The 13,100-nt window shown below is 39.8% G+C and overlaps 1 protein-coding gene across 1 annotated transcript in view; it reads right to left on the bottom strand.

The window, feature by feature from the left end:
* ACTR3 (actin related protein 3) overlaps nt 1-6,326 on the bottom strand; it is a 58,432-nt gene extending 52,106 nt beyond the window's left edge. Inside the window, exon 1 of the mRNA XM_037144069.2 lies at nt 6,059-6,326. Coding sequence (XP_036999964.1) covers nt 6,059-6,102 — 44 coding nt within the window. The 5' untranslated portion in view covers nt 6,103-6,326. The remainder of the gene's footprint in view (nt 1-6,058) is intronic.
* Between the last annotated feature and the right edge of the window lie 6,774 nt (nt 6,327-13,100).

Here is a 13,100-nt window from a genome sequence, read left to right on the forward strand (position 1 = left end):
AAATGCCTTTTTTATAAAGGAATTTTGTTTCAAAAACCATATGCTTAGAGCTGCATTTTAACCATTCCACACTTCTGCCCTAGTCGAAGGATTTATCAGTTTCCACCTATTGGAGGGAAAGTCAAGAAGGAACACTGTGGAAGAAAATTTAGCCCTATTTTGAGCAAATTCTCCTCCTAAGCAGAAAGAAATAGGATGAGACGAGAGACTAACTGTCAGCATGGCAGATCTCTCACCCCTTCAAGCCACATGTGCTCAATCATGCTTCTCATTGTGATATTCAGGAAGCCGTATCACATACTCAAGATTTTTTATAAGAAGGAACATTAACATTCAACCTTTTGTTTTCTCTTTAAATTGTCATTTTATTAGCTTCAATGTATAAATTATAGGGATACTTGCCAAAAACCCTTTCAGTCCTAAAGTTCTTGTATTTTTAACTTCCTCTAAAAATTTCCAATTATGGATCATGATTCCAAAATCTATAACCATTTCAATTTTACTCAGCTTTTTAAAACCAACTCCCTTCGTGTCCAACTCAAATCCACAATCTTGAAATATTCACTGATGCCTTTTACACACCACTAGAATCAACTACCAAGTCTTAGTTACACACCTCCACTGTGCAAAGAAATGAAGTAGGCAAAGCACTGCAGGAGGTAAAACAAGCATGACACTGTGTTCCTTTCCTTAAAATCTTCAATTCAATAATAAACGGTAATTTTTATTGATAACTGAAATAACTATGATGTACTGAGCTCTTATTATGTACCAATCACTGTGCTGAGCCACTTTTGTTATCTCAAAAAAAAAAAAAGTTAGATACTATGATGTCCAAATAACAGAAGGAAAAAATAAGACCTGCAGAATTCAAAGGGTCTAGCTTCAAGTCATTCTAAATGGCAGACCTTGAACTGAAAAACAACTATGACTACAAAGACCTTGCTGACCATAAATAAACAATCCAAAACAATAGCATAAGAAAGGTACAAACTAAACAAATGTAGCAACCTGTCCCAAATTCTCTCTTGGGGTCCATTCCCACTGTCAATACTCTATCTTTCAGCCATCTCTGCAAAGCTAGTGCTTAGAGGGCTTTTTAAAAATATCTAGGAAGCCTATTTAAATGAATATTCCAAGGCCCAATTCTTGAAATCCTGAGTCACTGGGTATGGGTATTTCTGAAGCAGTTTTTTAAGCCACAACCCTAATTCTTGCTCATTCATTCAACAAAGATTTAAGTTCCTACTCAGCCAAGTTTCATTAACTGCATCCCAAATACCTCTTTTACATCTTATTCTACTGTATTGCACCCTGAAAATATTCTGAAATCCTTATTTTCAAAATTTCACTCCTGAGGAGCTTTTCATTATTTATCAAGTAAAATTATTTTGAATCAAAGTTTTACTGACATATAAGGAACACCTGGGTATACAGTAAGTACTCAATAAATGTTAGTATCTTTTCACATTACATAGTCTAGTCTGCATTATATTATGTAGTCCTCAATTCATAAGGTAGGGAAATGGTACAACACATGCTAAGAGGGCTATAAACAAGAACCAGTTACTCTCTCTCCCCTTTCTCTACATGCTTTACCTTCTCCTGCATCCTTCCAAATCTTTAAAGAGAGCTCATATCCTACCTTTACTAAATGTTCCTTGACTCATGACAATGGTCTCATTCTTCCCTTACAACCTACAGAACAGCTATTACTGTCAGAAAAGTATCTTAACATCTGATTAATGTAGTCTTCCACCATCCTGTAATTGTTCAAAAATGATTTTTATCTCTTGTCTCACTAAAATTCTTGAGAGCAGACTGTATTATGCATTTTCATTACATTTCAAGAGTGCCTGGTCTGCTGCTAAGAACATACACATAATTCTGGATAAGTATTAGCTGTGATTACCTGATAAAACCTTTTTTTCTGTTTCTCTCCTCTATAAGAAAATTAATTTTTTTCTGGAGAGTAAATTTAAGTTACAAGGAAATAAGGCTAGGAATCCACATATCCAAGAAAAAAAAAATCCTAAATCAGAAGGATTTACTGTGCATTTAGAAAAAACACACAGTGATGTTTCTCTAATTAATTAAAACAAATGCATAATGCTAGGGTTTTTTAAGATTAAAGAATAAATAGTGTTAACATTACTAATAAAAATAAAGTACACAGTTATGAAAAGGGACTGAGTCCCCATGGTGCAATAGAGAAAACATAGGACTTACGTACAAAACAACTGAAGTAAAAATAGCAACCCTCACCAGCTGCTAACTACATGACATTTAAAAAGTAATTTCAATTTTCTAATCCAGTTTTCTCACTTGTAAAATGAGGTTAAAAAAAAAAAGCTGTTACAAGATTAAATAAGGTAAGGTAAATAAAAAGCCTGACCAGTGCATCTACTGGTGGATCTTTCCCTTCTACGCTTAAAAATAAAATTTCTGAAGTATATTTCACAATAAGGCTGAAAAGTTCGTTAGATGCAATATATACCCAATCCAAAAGCAGTGTTCCAACACGCTGGAAAAAGAAAGGAGAAAAAGATTTTAGGAAAATCTAAAGACCCTAACTTCTCAAAGGAACATCGTTTGTTATACCTACTTTAAACAGCATGCAAAACATGACCAATGAAGGAATAAAAATTGTAATAAACTTTTTGGGGGTAACAAGATATTGTGACTGTTTCTTCCCTTGGAGATGGCTGGAGAAATAAGTAGCATTATAAAATATTATATACAGAATTTATGTAAGAAACATGAACTTTCTTATGTTTTCCCCCATGCACTCAGCTCTTCCCCTCTGCTTTCAAGATCATTTCATCTATCTTCATTGCTAGAATATGATGACTACAAGGATGAGTAAAATAAGCTCATCCACTGACTGCAACAAAATATTTGTTTACATTTTAATTTTAAGATTGCTCAGAAGTTTAAGCCAACTAGGGAAATTCCTTAATTCACTTTAGATCTGAATATATCCAAGAGTTCTATTTATGGTAAGGATATATTAACCTCTTCAATCATAGTTAATGGAAATTGTTTACCAAACCAGTATGCATCAGGGAAAAAAACAAAGTCATAAAGGGGAAAAAGAAATTTCACAATGCAAAGCTCTGTAACCAATCCACAATAAAAGTACATAAGAAGCTCCCTTATTTGGCTTGAGTGTTAAAAAAGTGAAAACATGCAAAAAATATATGTAACAGGATAATTTTAAGTGTTACAATGTATTTAAAAGTACTTTAAAAAATAAAATGCTTTCCTCGCCAGTGGTATTAGGTTTGAGTTCTTTAATGTAGTTCTTAAGCAACCAGCTCTATCAATGAGAATCTTTGTGGCCAAATTTTATTCTACAGCACTAAAAAGGTGTGGATATGGTATCAACATGAAAGAATATTTCCTTCTAAATTCTTTTCAAGAGGAGTTTTCTTTTATGATCTGAACTTAGATGATTCTTCATCTTATATTGAGATAAAAGATTTTTGCTGAAGGATCTTTAAATTCTGGAATTAAGCTTCATGTTTCCTAACTCTTACAACTTTTCTTATTTAAGACCATCAAATTTCATAGATGGCCACTTTTTTCAGTCACCTTTCCCTAACATATAATGAAATGGAACGAAGAACCTGATTAAGGTTTTCATTTTTCACTTATACTGAGTAACTGCAATTTGAGACCTAAGATATGAATGCATTCTCTATAGCACAAGGAACACAGAAATTACAGGTGCACAGTTTCCATCTGTAGACCACAGTATTCTGGAACATAAAATTCAATTCTATTAAGGCCTTATTCAGAGATACTTATCCCAGGTCCAATCTCAATGAACTGTCTATCCTCTACATGCTAATAAGGAGTTGTATTAATATGCAACTGAAAGACCGAAATAAATGTATCTCTAGAGACTGAAGTTTAGATTAGAATATATGGTAAAAGAAAGTGATGGGCAATGGAGAATCCTAATTAGTTCCATTCAAATCATAGTTAAGTGTCTAGTTAACAACTTCTCCTTGTGAGGTAAAACTAATACAATTATGGAAAATATAATAATGTATCAATAAGTGAAATATTTTTTAAAAACCTTAAATGTACATTGAACCCCCATCCCCACAACTCCAGGTCACAGGTGTTTTAAATTCAAGGTTGTCTTATCAGAAAGGTCACTTAAGGACTGTTAACCTCAATGAAATGCCTGTATACTAATTTTAAAATAACCAATATACTAATTTAAAAATAACCGACACTCTATTTCAAAAGGGAAAAAAAATGAGAAAAAAAATAACATCCCACTTAAAATGTTACTTATTAGGGTAAGAATTACCTACACTAATTTCATTGACAACCCAATAATTTCTAAAGCATAAAATATTATGTAGCAGTATTTTTCACTATAACAAAACAGCTTTGAAAATTCTTTCTCAGTCAAGCCAAATCTACATTTTAAAACTAACTCAAAACATAAAAATATTCACCAATTAGACTCAGAATGGAAGAGAAAAAATACTGGTTCAGGGAAGTGAGACTAGATTAAGAAAAAAAATTAATGAGCTGTCCGACAAAAAAACATACATAGAGGTTCCAAAGCTAAACTAGGCTAATTTTTCCCAAGGGAAATTTTTAATAGTTCTGTTGTTTCCCTATGCATAGCTGGGATTTTAGAAACAGTCTAAGTAGCATGAAGTTAGAGAAATTTTAGAGCAGGCAAATAGGGGAGCATCCTTTAATAGTTGGCCCAATAATAAGGGTGGGGGGAGATGAAGGCTGGCAATCCACCTGTCCCAACCACTCTCCCCCAGTATTGGGGGAATTAACAGATGTAATAATAAATCAGCACAGGACACATCCACAAAAAGAAGACACTTCCAATAATTAACATCAAGCTGTCATTCTACATTTTAAAATACAGACAATATTTTCTATGTGACTCTAAAGTGTGGTATTAAAACGCCTTACAAATGGAAAAAACCCTTTAACGCCACTCCATACTTTGGTCAACTACACTACAGATCTATTATAAACAACTCCTGGCAAAGCAAGCACAACCCCTTATAACTCTGTACCTTCCTTCTCGCTTTAAGATCCGTCACTGAATGAACACACACAACTTAAAATTATTTTCCTGGGTGCTTCCCCTCTCCGCCTTCCCTGTAGAACACACATGTATTTTTTAACTTTACATAAAGCGACACCTAGCACCAGCAACTCAGTCTATTTCAAATCGGCTTAATTTTGAAAGTTCTAATAAGAAGAGTTCAGGTTGGAAACGAAAAACTACCTTATAAGGGTATAAAAGACTGAAAGCAGGAAGCAGCTTTGACAAAACTAAGGAAGTTGCAGCGCGCTTGCTCACTGGGAGACTTTTTTAAGGCAAGAGAAGTAACACATGACATCTTTCTCAAAATGTGACTTGGTTCACCGGTTAAAATGCAGTTTAAGATGGAAAAGACCGGGAGTTAAAAAGGAAGAGGAGCTGGGTAGCTAAATAAAAGCCCCGATTTAGGTTCCCATTTTCAGAGTCTGATTCTTCCCATTCTCCCGCCCACACCCTGGGCAGTGTTGTCACAGCAATCTTGCAAAACCTACCAGGAGCGCTTCCCGTTTCTCACTCCCCTGTCAAGCCAGTCCCCGCGCTCGATCCCCTAAGTCCCCAAACCCAGGAGCAGGAAGGGGCACAAAGAGAAAGGGAAGCGAGGTACAGGCTCGGCGACCACCCCACCACGTCCGCGCGCCCTGAGGTGGCGACCAGAGCGCAGCCCCTAAGACTACGGTGCCCACCGCAGTGGGGGAAGGGCCTGGAGGGGTAGCGCGGAGAAATCCTTTCGGGGCGGGGGGGCGGTTCTCGGCCCCCGCGCACCCGCCCAAGTCCCAGAGGCTGAAACCAGGGGATGAGGGAGGCCCTGTTTCTTGGGCCCCACCCCTTGTAACCCGGCGGGGCTGGGACTGACACCGCAGGCTGGGGCACCTGGCCGTACCATTCATCTCAGGACTTCCTCCGTCCCCCACCGTTTTCCTACCCGGCCTCAGTTTCCCCGTACCCGCCCACAAGCCCCCTTACCCGGTGCCACAGTCCACCACACAGGCCGGCAGCCGTCCCGCCATCTTCCTCCTCGCCTACTACTGCCGCTGCCGCCGTCTGCTCCGTACTGGTTATGGTCGTGGATTGGCGGCGGGAGATAGAAGCTATCTGACCATCCACAGCCAGGCCGTCCTCTGCGTCTGTGGGGAAGCCGGGAAGCTGAAGCAGTAGCGAGAAAGAAGCAAGCTCGGTCAGCGGCTACCACTTCCGCAACCCAGGCGGGCTGGCAGTCCCCGCCCTGCCCCGCCGCGGCCTCCACCCCCTCCTTCTCCCCTCCTCCTCACTCCTGCCCCCACCCTACAACTTCTTCCCCTCGCGCCGCCTTTCCAGGGGAAGCCAAGATGGCCGCCGGTGCCGACGCCCCGGCCAGGCCCTGGCAGCCAGCGCCCCCCCTTCCGGCTCAGAGCGGGAGGGGCGACAAGGCATGCGCAATGAGGTGCAGTCGCCGGCGGCCGCTCCCATCCCTACGTTACGGAAATCCTCCTCGGGTTTTCCTAGAACGTGGGGGCGGAGAAGTCAGCACGAACCTTCTACTCCGCAGCTGAAAAGGGCTTTTAGTTTCAGTTACCTGAAGAAGAGACGGAATCGTGTCCCGAGGCCACGAATATCTCCTCCCGTTCCCCGAGGAAGACGGCCCAGTTGAAAACGTTGTCATCGGCGCACAACCATTCTTATAACTTGAGTGGCTGTTTTTCTGGGTGGCAAAGAGCGATATCAGACCGGGGTGAGCAGTCTAGGGACCGATGAACAAAAGGTTTGGACCGCGGCTCCTGTGCCTTTGTGCCCAGGTGCATTATTAAAGCATCGCACGTTACAGTTCCAACCTGTTTAGATGTGTAGACCCTCCACAGAGCAGGCCCCTGCCCACAAGGAAGGCAAGCCTCCGGGGAATATCCGTGTATACATAATATACAAAAATAGGCCTTTGTGCGAAGGTTTTGGATGATGACAGAGATTTTCCTGTGCAGTAGTTTAAGATTATACTGTTCTATCAGGATAATACCAAGGATTAAGTACCAAAAATTTTTCATTAAAAAAAAATTAAAAACTGGAAAGCCGAGAAGGATGGTTTTCAAACTTAAGCGTGTATCAGAATTATCTGGAAAGCCTGTTCAAACGTACATTGCAGGGCAACACACCCCAGTTTCCTAACTAGGTGATTTGGTGTGAGACCCGGTGATGGTCTGGAACTCCACATGGGGAAAGTATTGTAGAAGTTTAATAGCTTTCCTCTCTTCCAGGCTTATCTTCTGATAAACCTTGCTTATATAAGGCTGTATAAAAATGTCTTTCCTGAAAAAGGATGTCTCATTCACTCCAAAGGATCACATAGTGTGGTATTAGAACAGCCTGGGGGATGGTATGTAGGTTTTTCATTCATTTGATTTAAAAAATATTGTTTACCTACTGTATCGTGGATGAGGAGACTATGCTGACTCTGAACATTCAATAGGCACAAAATGGTAAGGTCCCTTTTCTTCTAGGGTGTATACTTAGGTGGGAAAACACAAATTGCATTAAGAATAAAATCAGAGCAAGGGGCTATGAGAAATGGGGATGTCATGTGGGGTGGGAGAATGGCAGGAAGAAGGTAGGGAAGGCTTCTCTGACAATATGGGATGTAAAAGCTGAGGGCTGAAGGATCATAGGAATTACGGGAAAGGGAAAAGAAAACGGGGAGTCCTCCAGGTAGAGGGAACAGCAAGCCTCAAGGCACTGAGGTGGGAAAGAGCATGGCTTCTTCCACAAATTGGAGGAAGACCCAAGTCGTCCAAGTGAAGTGAGCAAGAGAAGATGCAAAGGGAGGTGAAGTCTGAGAAATTGGGAAGAAGCGATCAATCCAAGGATTTGTAGACTTTCCTAAGCATCTTAAAGTTTGGTCTCAAAGCAACTTGGAAGCCATTACAGAGATTTAAGCAAGGATATGTCATGGCAGCCATGCCCATAAAGTAAAGAGTGATGTGAATGGTCTCTATTCTACAGTGTGTACTATAGTTCAGGGAAAGATCCTGGGATTCTTTGCTGCTTTTTCTACCATCCAGCATGTAAGTTCATTGGGGAGAGCAGATGCCTACAGATTAGCTCTGACAGGAGAGGGAGATGTGGCTTGGTAGAGAAAATGGTTATTTCTAGCATTATAGATGTAAGTCAGGACTGAAGGGATCCTACCAAAGGAGACCCAAGGACAGAGGTAAAGGACTCAGGTCACTCCTTGGAGCCCACATTGGTAAATCCTCAAGATGGCAGCCGACGTGCTGGCCTTTGCTGGGTTGTCATGAAAGTAGTTCTGTCAAGGGTCAGAAACTGGAATGTTCCCAGGATCCAGGCAGGTAACATTATGAGTACAGAGGGCCATGAGGAGGTTACAGCAATCTGGAGAACCCATATCCTGACCAAAGGCAGTAGAAAACTCCCTGTGTAGGAATGTAGGCCCAGTATTGCCAGAGCCTCACTTTTTTCAAGGAAAGTCAGAAATCTTTATTGTTACCTGTTGGTAACAAATTCTTTGCAAGCCAGGTCTGACCTGTGAGTTGCAAGTTTTTATCTTGGGATTTGAAAGGCCATTTAACGTTTATTTGTGCACTGCATTAAAATATGAAGCTTATGTTGGTGCTAGGTACTGTATTCATTTTGCAGGCACAAGGAAACCATCCACCATTGTCTCTTGCACATAGTCAAGACTGTCCTTTCTCTGTAAAGGCCGTGACTGTTAGAAGCATTTGGAGTATTCCAACACTTGTCAGAAGTGTTATTTTGTGCTTGTTCCTCATAATTCGTCTACCCAAACCCCTGCTTGTTTAACACCCCTTCTACTTCCTGCTTACTAGATGCCAAATTGGTCGGCCTCTGTACTGCTGTGGTGGCTCAGCCTTCCTCAGTTGTGCAGAGCCTTCAGATGCACATCCGGCCAAAGCATTTCTAACTTCTCTTTGTACACATCCTCTTCTGCTAACCCTTCTCCAAATATAGAGAAGCAGAGGATGTCAGAGCTAGAAGGCATCTTAAAGATTATCTCATTTGCCCTGGCTGGTGTGTCTTAGTGGGTTGAGCACTGGCCTGTGAACCAAAAGGTCACAGGTTTGTTTCCCAGTCAGGGCACATGCCTGGGTCTCAGGCCAGGTTCTCAGTCGGGGGCCTGCAAGAGGCGTGTTCCCTCATTGTTTGATCCTCAGTAGGGGCATGCAGAAGGCAACTGATTGATATTTTTCTCTCTCTCAAATCAAACATATCCTCAGGTGAGGATTTAAAAAAATCAACTTAGGTACTTGGTGTAGGGATGACTATTTGCAACTAGACTAATCAAATCCACAGAGAGCATTCATTAAGGTCAAATAGATAAATGGTCAAGATATCTATGCAGTCTAGTGGTCAGGAATATGGCTTTAGAGAGCCTCCTATTTTGTTATGTGTGGGGGCAACTTTCCTCGCGAGTCTCCCCATGTGCCACGGATAAGAGTAAACATGACTGAGACATGATGTGATCTGCTTGGGGAGGAGAGATGGCCAGTTTCCCAGAGGAAAAAGGCCTTGAGCAGTGTGGCCAGTTTCTCAGGGGAAAAAGGTGTTGAGAACCTTCCTCCAAGGGCTTTTCTTGGGTTGTAAGACACAGGAATACAGGGCAGCAAGGATCAAACAGTAGATAGTCTGAGTTAGAGTCTGTCAGGCAGAGATTTTTAGTTTCCTGCTCGAACCTTTAACATATGAATGAAAGCATTCTTAGCAGAGCAGATTTCACAGGTATATCAGGAAGTGTTTGTAATGCCAGATTTTTCCCCTGGACATGCTCTAGTAAGGGAAGGAGCTGCCCCCCTCCTGATCAGGTATTCAGACTTGGGTTTGGAGCCAGGAAGTGCTTCTCCCAGAGGACATGGGGACTCGGGCTATCTCAAAGCCAGGGGGTAAGAGTGCATTGCTCTTTGTTGCAGCCCCCCCACCAGTCCTTCCATCATGGCCTCCCAAGTGATTGTGTCTGGCCTAGGTTGCCCTTCCTCTGAGGGGTCTTACTCGACAAAAACTTCCGACCAAGTTTTGGGGGCAGGGAGGAAACTGAGGCAGCATTTGCTACCAGAGACAAGCTTTGTCTCCTGCAGCTCGCATTCCAAAGGTCACTTACTCCTCCTTAGCCACAGGGAGTAGAGTTACAATTCGTAGAACCAGGCAGAGCAGTCCACAACAGTTATGTTTTAATGTTATATTGTCTCTTTCTCACTTTTTTAGATACTTAGAAGTTTCTATCATTCCACAGTAGTCCCTAAACAAATACTTGATTTTTCTTAATTACCATCTTTGTTCTACAACAGACTTTATGTAATATAAGATCCTAAACTTAAAATTGACAATTACTTTCCCCCCTCTTTAGAGGTGGGTGTACCTGGCTCCCTTCTCAAGTCATGTGATCGTAGACAACTTAGTGTGTAAAAAGAGAACTGAACTTAGAACTAAGAGATTCAAGTTAAGTATGAGTTCTTTAATCTTTCTTCATCTATAAAATTAGCAGAAATACCTAACCTAGGGTGTTGTAAAGCTTGAATTTTTAAAAAGCATATTATAAATTACATAATGATCTTATGGACAGATCAAAAGAAATAGAGTATAATTATAAAGTAATGGCTCTTTTATTTCTTACTTAAACATACACACTTGAACATCCAAAACCAGGTTCTCCTCTTCACAGAAGTTATCTAGGGCCCTTGTGGCTACCCTTTGAATGCTACTATTGTGCAAAATAGTTTTGGAAGGTCTTCTTCAGATTTGCTTTCAGAGCATGTAGCACATTCTTTTAAATATTTTCATTGGTGGTCAGTCATATCCCTTTGTGGGTAGAATTGACTTTTGGAATTGGCCAACAATTTTTTTCAGAGCCAAATCCAGTGAATAAAATGGCTGATCAACTAGGGCTATGTTTTCTGATGAAAAGCTTTATGTTACTATAAAGTAATAAATAAAACTGGTTTTCATAGATGACTTATCAACTGCTTCTAACCATGTTCTAAAAAAGAAGGTCTAGAAAGATTTTACTCAATGGCCACATACATTTTGTCATAAAAATATTATATTCATTAGATGTTTAATTTCAATTGAAAATACATTTCATATAGTAATAATAGCTGTACAGCATTTAAAATGAGATGAGATTCAGAGGGATATCTTTCTTGTCTTTCTACCACTTGTGAAATAAAATAGTTTATTTAAAATATAACTCTCAAAGAAGGATTGAGAAAGAAAATAAAAATTAGATTCCACATACACACATCACATTACATATAAAAACAAATTCCAGATGAACTACAAATCTTAAATCTAGATTAAAATTCATACCTTTCGTTGTGGCCCACTAAGCCCTCATGTTTTGGTGCCTGCCCCCTCTCTAACTTGTCTCCTCCTTTACCAAGTGCATTAGCTACAACAGACCCTTGCTCTTCTTCACACACACCAAGGCCATTTCTACCTGCATCCTCTCCCTGTACTTCCTCCCTAATCATTAGTTATTCCTGAATCAGTTTAAATTTCACCTCGTCAGAGATGCTTTTCCTGAGCACCCAAACAGAAGGAGCCTGCATCACACTACTATGCCACTATGTTTTCATTCTCTCTTCAAATGCTTGGGTTATTTATTGGTTCATTTGTTGTCAGTCTCTTGCAACTAGAAAATTTACCCACTAGAACTTGAAGAGGACCTGGCACATAATAAGTGCTCAACAAATATTAGTTGAATGACTGAATATAATAATAAAAACAAAACTACAAATATATGAGAAGGAAATTTAGGAAAATATTTGTATGATCTACAAGTGGAGGAGGCTTTCTTAAATAAAAATAGAAACTCATAGCCATTAATGGAAAGATTTAGTTACATAAATAATTAAATTTCCATTGTCTAAAGATTTTTAAAATTATAGAATAAAGAAAATATTTCCATCACATATAACAAAGGTTAATGTCTCTAATAGCTAGAAGGGGAGCTTGGGTGTCAGGGGGCACTCTCGGTTTACTTCTATGTGTCTATCCTCTGCAAGGATGTGAAGCAGAGGTTATTTATGCTTTTTCCTTAATAACAACATCTGGATTTTATTCAGATGCATATGTGCCCAACCAAAAGACTACATTTCTCAATCTCATTGTGAAGTAGGTGTGGCTGTGTGTTTAAGTTATGGCCAATGAAATGCAAGTAGAAGTAGTTGAGTGGAACTTCTGGAAAATTAAAGGAGGTTGACTCAGGAAGAGTGCCCTTTTGATTTTCTGTTCTCCCCATTTCTTCCTGCCTGAAACACAAATAAGGTGATTAGACCTTCTCAAAAATTATGGAATATTAACTCACCTTGAGTCTAGAAGCTATGTCCTAAAGAAAGTGGAGCAGAAAAATAGGAACTCAGGTCCCTAATAACCCTGAAGTGCCCTATACCACCCACTTCCAGACTTATTTTACATGACAGAAAAATAAACCCTTAGTGTTTAAGCCAGTGTAATTTGGCATTTTCAGTTATATGCCACTGAATCTAATTCTAATCAATAATAGCATGATATGTAAAATCCAAAAAGCAAGTTGCTAAGTAATATCAGAAGAATATAAATGCAAATGCTTATAGGGGATAGGCCAGAAATATAGAAGTATGGATTAGTGAAGGTGTAAATAATAGGAAACAGACATTGGAAAGCCTGTGCAGCATCAATAATATTATTATCATATAGGCATGTGGATCCAGGTCTTCCAGTTTTCGTGTTAAACTTCTGTAATATTTTGCAAACAGAATGTTTTCTCTTATTATATCTGGACTGCAGGCCATTAGTTTATGACCTTTGATTTGTAGCGTGATCTAATACTTGGAAAAATACAGAAAAGAGGGGAGTAAAGGAGGGGAAAAGGAAGGGTGGGCCCCATAGGTATATATTTATATGTGGTATAAACAGAGATGTTATAGACAGTTGTGCATGAAACAATGGGAGACCTAAGAGGGATGAGATTAAAGAGGAAGGTTATTCACTTTTTTGCTATAACTTTATTTTCCATCTTGTTATAATA

Source organism: Artibeus jamaicensis, unplaced genomic scaffold (genome assembly GCF_021234435.1).
Source record: "Artibeus jamaicensis isolate MK-2021 breed Jamaican fruit bat unplaced genomic scaffold, CSHL_Jam_final contig_1404, whole genome shotgun sequence".
Lineage (NCBI taxonomy): Eukaryota > Metazoa > Chordata > Mammalia > Chiroptera > Phyllostomidae > Artibeus > Artibeus jamaicensis.